The sequence below is a fragment of the Electrona antarctica genome (assembly GCF_951216825.1).
Source record: "Electrona antarctica genome assembly, chromosome: 21".
Taxonomy (NCBI): Eukaryota; Metazoa; Chordata; class Actinopteri; order Myctophiformes; family Myctophidae; genus Electrona; species Electrona antarctica.
In genome coordinates this window covers 28,970,779-28,986,133 of record NC_136802.1, presented here as the reverse complement: position 1 = coordinate 28,986,133, position 15,355 = coordinate 28,970,779, and the positions used below count along the sequence as shown (strand labels likewise).

Below are 15,355 nucleotides of genomic sequence, written 5' to 3'. Positions count from 1 at the left end.
CAATTAAGTCAAGCTATGCCCTCAAAAACAAACAGGGAGAAACATAGGAATCTAACAATCGTGCAACCAGTACATGTCTGCAAAAATAAATGAAATGCGAAGGGAAACGTTACAAAAACAATGGGTGATGCACACCAGTATAAAGTAACACCAGAATGTTCCATTCGCGGATCAATAAACATTTAAGTATGTAAACTGAATTGGCACATGTTCGACTCAAAACTGCGTAACAGTAAACAGCTGTACAGGCTACTGTAATAACTGAAAGGTCAATGAATGCTAAGCCGTTTATCTTTTTTTTAATGCCCATAAACACCTCACTTACTTAACAAACTATCTTTTCCTAGCAACTTTTGGACATAATTCAAAGCTTCTGAAAGCTCCATCAACAAGTGGTAGCTCATCTAAAAGCTAACTTAATGTATATTTGCAATCAATTTTAGCTACCAACATACCAACACATATATGAATATAATATCTCATCATAATAAATTAGTAAACAATGAAAACGTAGGCCTACAACTTCGTCTGGGTCGATGATGCCAAACTGTACTCTTTCCACTCGCCGAAGGTTTGGTTCTCCTGCCATCTTGATTCTTGACTGAGATTGACAATATATCACAATGACAGCAGCAGGTTGCACTGCGTGCATCCCATGCATGCATGGACACAGTAGGAACTCACGTGCGGGTGCGACGTACGTTCCGCCGCATGGGTCAATGCATGTTGATACTTGTTGATACTAGTGACGGACATATATTAAACATTTAAGTTATTTTATCAACTTTGACAAGTATAGGCTTTAGTAGCTTAGTCTGACTGTTGTCAATATATAGGCTACAGAAGGCCTCTATGACTTCAGTAGGCTACATATGACTTAATTAATTCAGTCTCCATGATATTTGGGCATATCAGACAAAGACAGTGGAAGTGAAGTGACAGATAAACACACAGCCACAGCGTTCCTCTACAAAATGATATCATCTTACACAAATAGAAAGTGCAAGACACAGGGTATGAAAACAACTCTCTTGTCATAACTGTGCCTTTTATAGTTCATAGTCACATTATAACTACATTGGATCACAAACTTTTGTTGGCGATATAGCCAACAAACTTGTTGTAAGCCACTCATTGTCTCCACCAGGCCGAAGGCATGGGGAGAAAGTATGTTTTGCACTCCGTCCGTGTGTGTGTGTGTGTGTGTGTGTGTCCAGCATTGGCTTGTATTGATCGCAGCCATACTATACAAACACACTCCCTCCACGGCCCCAAGGTTTTCAATTGGCCTCTTAGCGCCATCTTGAGGCCGCTTTGTGCAAAACACTTTTTTGGACAGTAGACCTACAGATTTTGTTCAAACATCACGCAAATTGGCACACAGTCTCATAGAGCCATAGCCTATGTCACATTAGGTAGGCTAAGATAAAATATCTTGATATAGACCTACATTATTTTCTATAGTAACACTATTCAGATCAATGATGTATGTTGGATAGGCCTAGATATGAATACTATACTTCACATACAGCCTAGCCTATATGTATGTCATTTAGACCAGGTGTTCTCCTAGATGAAAGTTATTGCTCAATAGGGGAATAAATATTTACCACGGTATTCACAATGCAGTGTAGGCTGTTCTTTTTTTAACATAATGTAAAATCAATAAGAAAGACCTTGATCAAAAGAATAGACCTTGAGTATCAACTGATAACTGAAGGAAAACAGGGCCTGTTTTTTCCCTTCTTTTTTTTTGCAGATGGTTTCAACTGATGACCAGTAGAGGGCCTTACGACACAACTATTGGAACTTTAGTATGATTCCGTCTTTATTTTTGTACCATCTGTCTATCTGCAGCCTCTTTAAGTCATCCATCCATTCACATTACACTATACATGGTGGGGGCAAAGGTGGAGAGAATGCAACCAGCTCATACATTCAGTCAGTGTTCTCTCAGGATCTCTCCCACTTGAAATGAAATGAAATGAAATGATTACTATATTTACCCAGGGTATCTGGGCTAAGCTCAAGAACTTGTTTCCAGCCAGGCCCTGCTCATAGAACACATTTCATCGTAGTGGTTCAATGCCTTGTTCAAGGGCACTTCAGCGGTGGTAATTTTAACGTGTCGGACGGCTGATTCGAACTGGCGACACTGTTAAACTTCATTATAGCTTTCTGTTCGAGTAGATCTAATCTGTTCTACTAGTTTATTCTGCATTTGAGCCACGGACCACCATTTGATGACATTTAGCCTCTCAGACCCAAAACTAAAGAATATGTACACATTTCCATGCTGTACTGATGTTGGTACCATAGGAGAGATAACATATAACATATGTTGATCAAAACAACAATTCTTCTACATTCACTAATTGTGTATTCTTGTCAATTAAGTAATGCAGATGTTTAACAATAATTTAACTCTTGAAAGTGTGCAATGAAACCAAATGGACCCGTAGGGGGTCCATTTGGTTTCATTTTACACTCTCAAGAGTTCAAGATCTATAAGGGTCCATTTGGTTACCAACTCCATTTAGCTGGGGACCACCTGGAACCCCCTCAAGGACCACTGGTGGTCCCCGGCCCACTGGTTGAGAACCACTGTACTAAAGCTACACTAAAGCTTAAGTAAAAAAAAAAACACTGTTGTGAGTGCTGTGTTTATATTTATATTAATGGCAGTTGGAACAAATGTAATATTGCAGCATATGCCTCTCTGATACTTCTGAATTAGGGGCAAGCAAAGTAATTTACAATGACCTTATCAGGTCATTATAGAGGATTAGTGGCACCTGCTCAATTCCTACTTATGATCCTCCTCGTTGTCTTAATTACCTAGGCTATACACTGAAGTGTGTTACAATATCGGGTGTGCAATTTTCCCAAACACACTTCAAACTGAAGGCCAGAACACTATAATACAGAGAAAAAAAATCACACCCGTGTGAAGTGAGTGGTGCAACTCCATGTGGTGGTGCCCGGGGGGTCCCCGGAAGTTCCAGACTCCAAGGAACGTGCCCTGTGTGTGTGTGTGTGTGTGCATTATAAAAATGCAATTCATGTATGTGTGTTTGTTAGGCTGCGCAACAGTGACACTTGGTTGTGAAAACCAAACGCACACTATTTCGTCTATTTCACAGACCCATTGACCCAGGGAGGGACAAACATAGCTGTCTATAGGAGTGGTTGCACCACTCAAAACATAGTTGTACTAACAGAAGAATGTGTGTTAATCAAGTGCATTTATTTAAAGTTTTTCGGAATAAGTAAAAATGTAAAATTAAGTGGCCAGTCTTTGCAGAATCAGAATCTGTTTTATTGTCACATCACACGTTTTCAGGAGAGTACAAAAACAATTATGATCCTCATGTGAAAAATATATACAAATATTCATATAGCATAATAGTAAGAGATATACTACATGAGTAAAAACATGGCAGCAGTTGCAGATGTGTTACTGTACAGTATAAGACACAACAATAACATTCATTGGCCTTATAGAAGAGTCTCACATGCAGGTGAGGTGAGACAAGGAAAGTAGTCCACATAAAGAAACAAAACAGAAAGTATTAGGAAATACAGCAAAGTGTTGGTTGACTGGATATTGGATTTTTGGGTGTTTCACAGTACTGCACTCTTCTTGGTTTTGAGGATTTTCACTTTCAAAATGAATGTGGTTTGTTTCATTATTGGTGTAGCAGTGACGATTATAGAATATAATCTAGAAGGTTTGCATTGTTATTGTACAGTATTTACAGTGAAATGAAAAAAGTGACAATCCTGATTTGTGCTTTAAAATAGAATATAAGGCCTAACAATCAAATACATCAACAGTGCAGACAAGTTAATCTGTCATAAAGTCATAAAGTTAATCAGTAAAGTCATAAAGTGTATCAGTGCAGTTATAAAGTTCATAGAGTTCAAGTGCAGCCAGTGTTATTCTAGTCTGGAGGTTTGGAGTGACCTGTAGCCTCTGTAAACAGAGACAGACACACACTTTTATCATGACCCCAAAACACCCACAAACTTGTCCAATTTCTTGCGGACGTCGTCCTCGGCGCACTGCTCAATTCTGCTTTTGACCAGCCGAGCGAGTCTTTTATAAAATGTCACCGCCCAGGGTATTTCTAAACGTTGGGCGGATATGTTGCACACCTTATGCAGCACCGTAATGAGCTTCTCATCGCTGCTGACCTCACACCTGTCAAGGACCCATTGTCCCCACGACTGCCATGTCTGATCTTCATTGAAGTCCACTACGTAACAGACGACCCCATGAGTTGCACACAGGGCATTTGCCTCCTTATCAGTCAAATCATTCCATATAGCGCTTTTTTTTTTTTTTTTTTTTTTTTTTTAGTTCTTTCTTTTCAAAATCTTTTTATTTCCTTTTTATAACAGTATGGGTGGTCACAGGTTCATAGAAAAAATAAAAATAAAATATCAGATTTTAGTATCAGTGACTGAGGTAAACAAACGTACTGTATAAATCACAGAGATCGTGGGCAGACATAATGAAAAGACTGTTAGTGCAAAACATGCCCCTTCAAGATAAAAGAAAAACATTTTCTCCCCTTCTAGTCCCAATTTAGTATAGCCAATTCCCAATTCCCCAGCCTCTCTACAAGTACTGGGAAATGTATTAATTAAGCATATTTCCCTCCAAAAACATTGATTTGGCATATTCATGAAGATAGTTCATTATTATTGTTATTTTTGTCATAAACTAATCTTTTACTTACACAACTTTTTTCAAAGGGGTTGGAGTCAAATCATTCAGTGACAACAAACCACTATAGCTGATTCTGTTTCCCTCCAGCCTGGAAGAGAATACAGAAAGAAACAGCACTGTTAGATAAATACATTTTAAAGATCTAAAATGCAGTGGTGGAAAGTAACTAAGTACTTTTACTTAAGTACTGTACTTAAGTACAGTTTTGAGGTATTTGTACTTAACTTGAGTATATCCAATTTCCAATACTTTCACTTCTACTCCACTACATCTCAGAGCCTACTTTTTCCACCACTGCTAAAATGTTTTCAGTGTCACATTGACTTTTGAAAGGAAGTTAAAAAAAAGCAATTTCTTAAAAATGGTAATGACTCCAGTTCTCCTAATCTACCTACCTAGATAGGTCATTATTTGCAACAGTTGATCAAACTATGATCAAAGGGAACTGGGACATAACATAATGTCTAAAGAATTTTAAAGGGCAAACCAGAACAGTATCCACATGACCTTTATGAATCAGTGGAAGTGTTTATATGAATAGAAACAAAAGAAAAAACAGAAACTATGCCAGTTTACCAATTTTCACTTCCACCTATACAATAGTAGGTGGAAGTGCCCTCACCACAGTTCAATGAGGCTCTTGTTGATTCGTACGGCATCTGAAACAACCAGCAGCTCTTCATCACCAATGTTGCACCATCCAAGTCTAAAAACAAGGAAGAGAAAGCATTAATCTTTATGAGGGGGGGCAGGGTGGGGTGGGGGGGGGGGGTTCTGATGTATAAGCTCTTCGACATCTTAAAACCATTAAGGCCGAGCTTGTATATCTGCATTTTTTTTTGTCTATAATTTAAAATTACAAAAATTGTTTGAGAACTACTGATTTAGAAGGCATTAAATCGGCCTCAGGTTGTTTAAATTAATGGGTCAAGATAATCCCCAATATTTAGAAATGTCTGTTATTTCTCTCGTTTCTCTCGTTCTCAACACATCACAACACACACTAAATAATATTAAAGTTACAGAATATTAAAATTAAAGGAGCATTCAGTGATTTGGGTGATTTGGAAAAAAACCCGGTCCACCCGGTAACAAGATGTGCACATGCACACGCTCTACAGTGGGGGAAGTACAACAGACCAACAGCACGTGCACCAATGCCCGCCCCACTTGATCATGATTGGAGGAAGGCCCCTCTCATCCTGATTGGATGAAGGCTTTGCCACCCAAAGCCCAAACCAAAACTAGGGTTTTTTGACCCCAGGGGCTCACTGGGGACAGGGAGGAACTCCTTATATGGTCAGCACACTTTATAGTAGGGAGGATTATCCGAAAAATAAGAAAAAATAAGTGATATTTGAATTAAGTGAAATCACTGAATATACCTTTAAGGATTAATATTACTTGTTACTATCTTACCCAAGGTGGGTCATACTGTCAGACAACTGCAGCACATCAGCAATGACTTGGACTGTGTCCATATCAAGAGCATTGTCTCCGAGCCTAGGAAGAGAATGATTGATTGACTGATTAAACAGTTTCACAGAATTACAGTACATTTCAAGTACAACTCAATACAATAACTGTTAACTGTGAGTGGACGACAGTATAAAGCATTACACTTGTTTACAAGAGGGTCCACCGTTTTCAATTCATCAAAACATTTAGAGACATACAAATATACACATCTATATAGTCAAAACAGGAAATCATGATACATTGCTCATTTACTCACCTGAATAATAGCTAATTCTGAGTAACACATCATGATTGATCTTAGTATACATACTATACCAGTGGTTTTCAACTCTTTTCATATCAAGGTCCATTATTTATTGTGCATTTGAGCCACAGACCACCATTTGATGACAGATAGCGTCTCACATGCAAAACTAAAGAATATTTTAGTTATCGTTTATCGTTATCGATTTTGTCCACATAATAATTAATTGATAACTCACCAAAGCCTTTTACATCTGAGCAAATGAGGCTGAAGCACTCTCAGTGCCTCACAGCGTATGTCTGTTCCTGTGAGATCCAGCTCGAATATACTTCCTTTGATGAGGTTCAGGAAGTAGTTGATGGCATTAAAATCCATGGGGGAGAGAGTTTCATCACTGACGTTCACCCGCAGACTGTCCGGTTGCAGACGGTGCACCAACGAGGGGTCCTGTTGCTCAAACAAACAGTGTAAATGACTCAGCATTGGGCCCCCACTCTCATACAGTGCCTTGAGCTCGACGACCATCCTCCGACTGAGGCCCTCGACTTTGTCACTTTGGCAATGCAACCCCACTTGTCTTGACAGAATCTCAGTGTTGCGTTCGGACGTGATTCCATAAAGGAACTGATTGAAAAGCTGCAAGTGCCCTACACCTATCCCCTGCCCAGGGCTGAAGACATGCGCGTTGCTTTCAAGCAGCGGTTGATCCGTGATTGCACAATAAACCGCTGCAAAGAACTCCTGGACGGTGAGGTGGGTGAACGAGTACACGTCTTCGGTGCAACCAGGCTCCTGTGCCACCGTCTTGTCCAGAAAGGTGCTGACCAGGCTGCATCCCTTCAGGTCTGCGATGTCACTGACATAGAAGAGCGTCTGATGGGCCATCAGCTTGTGAAAGGCAAGCTGACCCAATCTTAGCACGATTTCAGAGAGCTGTGGCTGTGGTAAGGCCCCTGGTGTTTGGTTGATTAGTGAAGCCATGTCCCTGTCTCGCGTATGAGACTGCACCATGGCCATCAAATACTGAACGTAAATGTCCGTCATGGTCTTGGGGATTCCCTCGCTGAGGTCTTTGCTTTGTTTAAGGATGCAGCAAACGATGCTGCAAAAAGCTGGGATATAACACAGCGTCAGAATTAGCTCATGTGCAGCTACTAAAGTAAACATCCGTTCGGCGAGAACTTTGTCCTGGAAGTAGCGTTGGAAGAAGTCCTGCACTTCTGTGAAGGAGAAGCCGGCGATGAGCACAAAGCGATCGATGCAACCCACAGGGATGTGGCTGATGGCTGTAGGTCTACTTGTGAGAAGTACAGAAGCTTCAGGTAGGAGTTCTCCCAGCATGAGGCTGGCAAAGACCTCTACCACCTCTCCGTCCTGGTCCGGCTCAGTTACAAAGACCTCCACATCACAGTTGCCGTAGTGTCTGAATTCATCAAAGCCATCCAAGATGATCAGTAGTTTGCTGTGAGCCGCCAAGATATTATCCAGCTCCTTAGCCAGGTGCCCATTTTTACGCAAGACCAAGTCTCGGAAGCTTGTTGGTTTATTGATGAGATTAAGATCTCTAAAGGTCATATGGATGACAAAGTCAAAGGTAAGATAGTCCTTGTTATTTACAGAATCAAGCAGCATCTTCTGCACCAGGATTGTTTTTCCAATGCCAGCTACTCCTGTCACCAGAATCTTCTTGGCAGGACGGCTTCCTATTCTATTTGAAAAGAGCTGGTCTGGGGAAATTTGCCTGTGCTCAGCCTCAGGTGACTTCTGTTGGAAAGAAAGACGCGTTCGTCCAAACGCCAGAACCTCATGTCTTTTCAATTCTTTATCCTGGTGTCCATTGACTAATAGGAGATTGACATAATGTTCCAAGAAAGGCATTTTCTCCCCGTGTCGAGTGTTGTAGTATAGCATGCTCTCACTTCTGCGTCTTAGAACTTGTTTGTGCTTTTGCATAGTTTTGTCGTATTCTGAAAAAGAAACATGTAGGATATCTGTAAAGTACACACATATATATTTGTTTTTCTTCTTCACAAAAACAGAGGTTATGCTATGTAGAGGAACATCTACAGTACAAGCATGGACAGCAAATTATTTGTACGAGTAATCCTGTCTGCAACAACATGCAGAGAACAGACTCTGTTCTCATTAGAACAACAGCCCTTCTACAATTTAAATGGTATACCTGTGGATCCGGACTCGTTCCCATTGTTCCCTGTGGAATGCGTCTGTGGTTGTTGCCGACAGTGGCTTATGATGGAGAGAAAGGTCTCAGCAGCTTCTTCACCTTTACATACCAATATGTCCAGAACCTTTCTCACTCTTCCCCGTGGTCCTGGCTGGGAGAGCACCACTTCGCGGTCATCTCGGGTGAACACTTCAGAGGATACCAGGCTGTCCAGTATAGCGTTAATGGACCCTTCCAATTGATCCACGAGTGAAACTCGCAGGCCCTGAAGTGTCTTCAAAGAAGACTTGCACCCATGCTTTTCCATCGCAATTCTGTGTATCATCAGTCAATGAATGTACAGTGCATTATCGACGGTTGACAAAATAATACTTTTTCCAACTGAAAAAGTGTCACATATCATACATCATGTTTGTTGGCCTACACTGTCGATAGACACTTGTCTTTAGAGCATAAAATGTACCTTAAACCATTTATTCTCACTGTTACTACTGTACATGAAAGGGTGAAAAGTTATTTTCAAAGGATCCCTGGCACAAGATGAATCTTGATCTGCTATCGCACTGATGTAATTCTAAAGCTGTACTAGCAGTAGCATGTCTCGTCATATTGTGACATTGAGGCGAGAAGACCCTCTGAATTTAAGCAGATTATTAAGCGGAAGAACTAACAATGATTCCACACTTCCTCAAACTGTCTAGAATTTGAGGAAGTGTATCCAGTGACTGCGGGACAGTCCCACTAATAGCTCTACCAAACAGAGTTATTAAACCATCTTTGTATTTCCAAGAAACTTTTATGTCCTTTCTGGTCTATTGATGGGTACCAAACCTTTCCCCTGAAAAAATCCTTCTCATCTCTCAGCATTTTCGTTTTCATTTCATTTTATTTAGCCATGATGTAATGGCACGCCACAAAATAATTTTTGAGAGATATTTATTATGGATTCTACTAATTGTCTCCACCAGGCCGAAGGTGTGACCTGTCCGTCCGTCTGTGGACACCTAATTTCCCGCACCGTTGGCCCGAAATAAACTGTGCAAACACACTCCCTGGATGTCAAGAGTAGAACCATCTGTCCAAACATCATGGAAATCGGTACACATAATCTTTATAGTTATGTCATGAAGACGGATTGATACGATTTTTCATATTTCATCCTGATTGGCTATAGGACTGACTTCTACTATCGGGCCTGGCGGAGACCTGTTCTCCGAGGAGCACATTTTTCTAGTCTAAATTCTCTGGTCTACATATTGATCAGTTACTGTATATTGTATAATCATTTTAATTATGCCATTATATGTATCAGTCTGCGTCTAATCTAATAAACAACATATGTATGCATTCGTCACAATTGTCACAAACCCAAGTGAGAGAGCCATAACAAACTGTTATATAAAAGGAATGTTACTGAATTTATTGTCTAGTGATTAGCCTGGCATTGAGAGACGGAGCAATACATCAAGTCACCAGTGGAGGTTCCCCATCGCATGCACACAGAAGAACTGTGTGATATCAGGGGAAAACATGTGTGCTCATATATCTCACCACTGCAATTATTTACAAAAAACTATCACATTATTTGCACAAAGAACACACACATGATAATAAATAGTTAAAAGACAACAGAGCATCAATCTTCAGCAAAAACAAATATCTACATAGCTCAAGAAAATGAGTACAAATATCTCATCGTGATACCTTAATTGTTCTCATCTCATTGACAGTAATACAAGACAACCACTTCCTCAAAGGGTGATTTATACTTAATTGGTTGCACACTGGTGTCGCTCAGTCACCACCAGAGACGTGCAGAGTGTTAGAGGGGCAAGGGGCTGAAATCCCGTTAAGAGTGCACTTTTAGCATCAGCTATTTTCGGGGCGCAAACCAGCACTCTTTAGCTACTGGAGATGCGGTGTGTAACGACATGGATTTATTTTTTAAATGTTTTTTTTTTGTGGCTTTCGCCTTTATTTTATATTTTTATGGAGGGACAGACAGTAGGCTGACAGGAAATGGGGAGAGAGATGGGGGGGGAAGACATGCAGTAAAGGCCGTCGGGATCGGGAGTGGAACCCGCGGCACACTGCCAGACTGGATTACCAGCCAAGGTGCCTGGACCGCTGAGCCACGGCCCAGGCCACGACATGGATTTCTAAACAAATTTGTTCGACGCAAAATACTGTGTTCAAGTTCAGGAGACTTCAGGGAAAATAACTATTCTCCTGAGGCCTGAATGCTGCATGTCATGGAAGGAAAGGAGTGGCGTTTGCGTTTCTTTCACCATCAGTAAATGCTGCATTCGTGGTCTGGAGAGGGCAGTTGTTTTACAGACGGGTAAAAGGGCAGGGGCTGAAGCCCCCTTTGATGTCTATGTGTGCACACCCCTGGTCACCACCAAAAATAGCTGATCTACAACAAGCTTGTGATACGTTTGTCAACTTGTAGATGTGCTCATATCAGTGAGTTGACAGCAAGTAACCAATAATGAATCAGGCATAACTGACCGACCAAGAAGTGTGGAGTATACTGTACACAGTATGTTCTTGATTGTGACTTTGGTTGTTGTACAGTATGTGATCACGACTGCTAAGGGATATGGAACCCAAGACATAATATTAATATCAAAAGTGCAAACAATGCCTATCTGGCACACTAACCAAAAGGAGTTACATAACAAAAGCTGCTACCTTTTTTTTTTCTTTTCTTTTTTTTACCCACATTAATATCACACAGTGGCCATTTTCACTAAGCGATTCTACTGTAGCGGATCACAAGTCCAATAAGGCCGACTGTCGTATTACTGGCTGGTAATTACTGTACTGCGTGACCAACCTTGAGGATAAAATCATATATCTTAGTGAAAATAGTAAATGACATTTGCTTGTTAGGAGGGATTATATTTCAACCTAACCTTGCATCACTAAAGTGGTTAAAGGGGTATTTTGACTTTTGCTTCCTTCCTCAAAGCATGAGACAAAAAAAATAATGTTGAAACTACATAAAAACAAAACTGCAAGTCGTGTTCTTAACAGAGACTTGGGAGAGTTATTAGTGCAAAGATAAATATATGATTTCTTTTTTCATTAAATTGCTTGCATTTCAGTCTCGCTCCACCATTTAAGTGCAATCCATGCAAATAATGTTGTTCTCTAAACTTAAGCCGATACTGTCGAAGCAACTGAAATCATATTTCATTGAAATAACCTGACCAATCATTGCGGTCACAATAAAGCTAACAGAGAGCCGCTAACTTCTGTCCCAAAATGAAAAGTCCTTGTCCAATTGATCGTGGTATTGAACCAGATATATCCCATTGTTTGGATTAAACCATATTTACCATGATGTCAGTTATTCACCTGTGCCGCACACTTGGACATCAAATTTCGAAATAAAAAAAAGGGGCTTAAAATATGTCTTGGGATTTTACTGACATCACTTGTGTCAAAGGTTAGCCTTTTGATTTGTGTTCGACAGACACCCACTGCTATGAAAGACAAATGTAACACTATCCAGTGATTATAACAAACACTGCATCATTCATCGTTCTTATAGATGTCTAGCTAACGCAATCATCAGATAGGCTAACTCTCTTCCCTACCGACTAGAGGAAATCTAACCAAGTCACATTTGCTGTTGACACACAAGCTTCAGTTGAAGAGAACACAGAATAAAACCCAACCGAGGCCTTCGTTAACAGTGATGTCCCTTCTCAAAACCAAAACCCAGCGCCACACAAAGTAAGATCACAATCACACACGGTATGATGAGTATGCAAACATTCCTCCACGATATCCTGCCCCTCTTTCACGCCTTGTTCCTCCACCACGGTTATCGGGGAGGTGTTCAGAGGGGGTCGTAGTAAGTAGGGGATTCAAGGTCTCCGTTCTCTGTCTCAACAGACCAGTCCTGGACCTGTCCACTTGTTTGTGGTTTGCCCTGCCCCTCGATCCCCCGCCAGCGTGTCCCTCTCTCAGGTGTCCCGACAGGACTGACAGCAGCGGCTCTTGAACTGAGGCAGCGGGCAGAGCTCCAGCTGCCGCACCTTTTCACAGTACCTGGTGCTGTCCCGACACTCGCCTGCTGGAACACACAGAGGAAGATGGCTTACTAAGCGCAACTCAATGTAAGCCTGCCGTGCAGCTATAAAGGAAAAGAGATTAAACCCTAATCCTGTTTTAAACTCCATGGATCAAGAAACATGCCGTGGGACATTTTAAAGCCTATGTGTATCATTCTAATATTTATATTATTATCTGTTCTAACCTATCTTATCAACCTAGGGCCTCCCGACCTACATCGTGTTCATTGGCAAGTCAGAACTCAGAGATTTATTTATAATGAGCTAAAAACTTGAACCTTCAAAACAAAAGGATGTAATTTATAACAGAATGCAGCAGATTGGCTAGTTTTCAGAGCAAAGTTAACAGACTCTTACAGTCATCTTTTGCACCTCTGATCTTTCTTTCACTTGCACCCCATGGTATAAAATAAATACTGCAAATGTCCTTGCCAAGGGGTCCTTAACACATTCAGACCATACGACATATTTTCAGATGGTGGTCCGTGGCCAAATACATGTTAATTTGGGTGTCCTTGATATGAAAGCGTTTGATAATTAATCCCTGGTCTAAATCATAACGGGAACAAGCAAAAATAATGCGTTTTAAAATCCAATATGAATAAAAACTAAACATTGCAGAAGATCACAAAATCACAGGAATAACTGTTTGCCTCACACCTCTTCCACAGGAGCGGACATTGCATCGCTGCCAGCTGGGAGGGCGGGGCCTCCAGGTGCAGTGATGCTCGCGGGCCGGCTTGCCGCTGCGACGGTGTGCACACGTGACCTGCCGCGACTGGAAGCCGTGGCGCCCGCACGTGGCCGTGCACTGTGTCCACGCCCCCACGCGCCACTGCAGGCCACAGGCCTCGGTGGAACAGTTCCTATGGGAAGTGGGTCTGTGTGGACACACAGGAAAGGTTATTATATACTGTAGTTATACATAACAATGACATTGTAGTTAAAGCTGCTATAAGCAATAATATGTCTTGCTTAATAATATTTTTGGTATTCAGACAGCCAGCAATGGGTAGAACGCTCCCAAAAAAATTTAGTCTCTGTGACACATCTAGGGGCCGCAATCTGCATTCAAAGATTTTCCTAGAAGCTTTGTCATTGGTTGATTTGCCTGTCTGCTTCCTGATTGGTTAGTCATTGCGACCAGGTTTTTTTCAACCAATGACAAAGCTTCTAGGAACATATTTGAACGCAGATTGCGGCCCCTAGATGTGTTACAGAGACTACATTGTTTTGGGAGCGTTCTACCCATTACTGGCTGTCTGAATACCCCCCCCCCCCCCAAAAAAAGAAAAAGGCATTAAAATGTTGACATATTATTGCTTATAGCAGCTTTAATTGAAACTAAGAATAAAAAGGTTTTACAATAAAACTAACCGAAGATTAAAATGGCTGTGCCAGTGTTTTGACTGAATTTGCTCCTTACCTATGATGTACCCTACATTACATTTTTTTTTTTAAATAAACTAATACTAAAACTCATAAAAAACAAACTACCTGATATTTCCGTTAATATACAGTTGTGGTCAGACACTGAGTGGAATGGATGTGTTACATTATATCAATACTTGCCTTTGGAGGCCATTGCACTGTCTCTGGGGGACCTTCGTGTCGTTAGTGTCTTGGCAATACACATGGCGGTGCTGCGCTGCCAGACTGGGGCCCACACAGTGACCGTGACACTGAAACACACATTTCATCCAGATTACAAGCACGTTTTTGTTTGGAATCCATTTTCTTGGTAAAAGCAGCCGTTTTAGTGTTTCGTTAGGAAATTAATTGTGACAATAGAGCACATGTTAGTCCAAGACCTGGAAGTGAGTTAGTAATGCATTGCTTTCCACTTGTCAGATTTCAAATGATCTTTTACCACAGGGTTTTCAAATGATGTCTTTGGTATACTAAGAGTAACTAAGTATACTAAGTAAATTACACATGTTAATCATAATTATACTTTTGTTTTTGTTCTATATAACCTGCTTGTGTGGTACAAAACTCGTACAGTACGAGTTTTATGTTGATGCCCAAAACACATTAATATCATAAGCCTTTGTTTGCTACAGACATTATTTCCTAAATGTATCCTATATCCAGTGCACAAATTTCATTGAAAATATCCTCAGGCCTACAAAAATCATCCCTTTAGCACTCTATTGGACATCAGGTACATACTTAATTAGAATGGGGATGATACACTGAAACCACGGCGCGTAAACAGCGCCTCAAACTGTGACTCCACCCACAACCGGGGGAAGTTGTGATTTGCGCTCTTTCACTGCAATGCAATTTGTGGCATTTTCAAAACAATATTGAGCAGAGTAGCGATTATCAAACGTATTTGCAATGCCATACATGAAAGATCTGTTGCCCGTGGACAAGGCACGCTACCTCCGCAAGTTAGATAGCATCGGCATAGATGTTTGTCTGTATGTGATTAAGGATTGGACCAAGTTGCATTGGCAGCCATAGAAAATTCTTACCCCAGGCTAAAACCGTTTTTGGGCGTTCCTGTCTAGCGTGGTGTCAGTGTGTGAGTTGACTGGAAGTGGCGTTTAATTAAGCAATATTACACAAGAGGGTGTGCGTTACCGTCAAAAAGAGGAGGGAAGCCTTTATTAAATTAAAAA

The 15,355-nt window shown here is 40.9% G+C and overlaps 2 protein-coding genes across 2 annotated transcripts in view; both read right to left on the bottom strand.

Annotated features, from left to right (window-relative positions):
* Positions 1 to 5,353: 5,353 nt before the first annotated feature.
* On the bottom strand, positions 5,354 to 8,950 carry LOC306914318 (NACHT, LRR and PYD domains-containing protein 3-like; the record flags this gene model as incomplete). Its single annotated transcript, XM_079491315.1, has 4 exons — positions 5,354 to 5,441; positions 6,155 to 6,238; positions 6,697 to 8,425; positions 8,641 to 8,950. The coding sequence occupies 4 exons, from the start codon at positions 8,948 to 8,950 to the stop codon at positions 5,354 to 5,356; spliced, it is 2,211 nt and encodes a 736-aa protein (XP_079347441.1).
* Positions 8,951 to 10,043: 1,093 nt separating this feature from the next.
* The window catches only part of LOC306914317 (ADAMTS-like protein 1), a gene marked incomplete at its 5' end in the record, with an annotated part of 72,030 nt that continues 66,718 nt past the window's right edge, over positions 10,044 to 15,355 (bottom strand). The window contains 3 exons of the mRNA XM_079491314.1: positions 10,044 to 12,727; positions 13,389 to 13,609; positions 14,301 to 14,410. Of these exons, the coding sequence (XP_079347440.1) occupies positions 12,621 to 12,727; positions 13,389 to 13,609; positions 14,301 to 14,410 (438 nt within the window). The 3' untranslated portion in view covers positions 10,044 to 12,620. The remainder of the gene's footprint in view (positions 12,728 to 13,388; positions 13,610 to 14,300; positions 14,411 to 15,355) is intronic.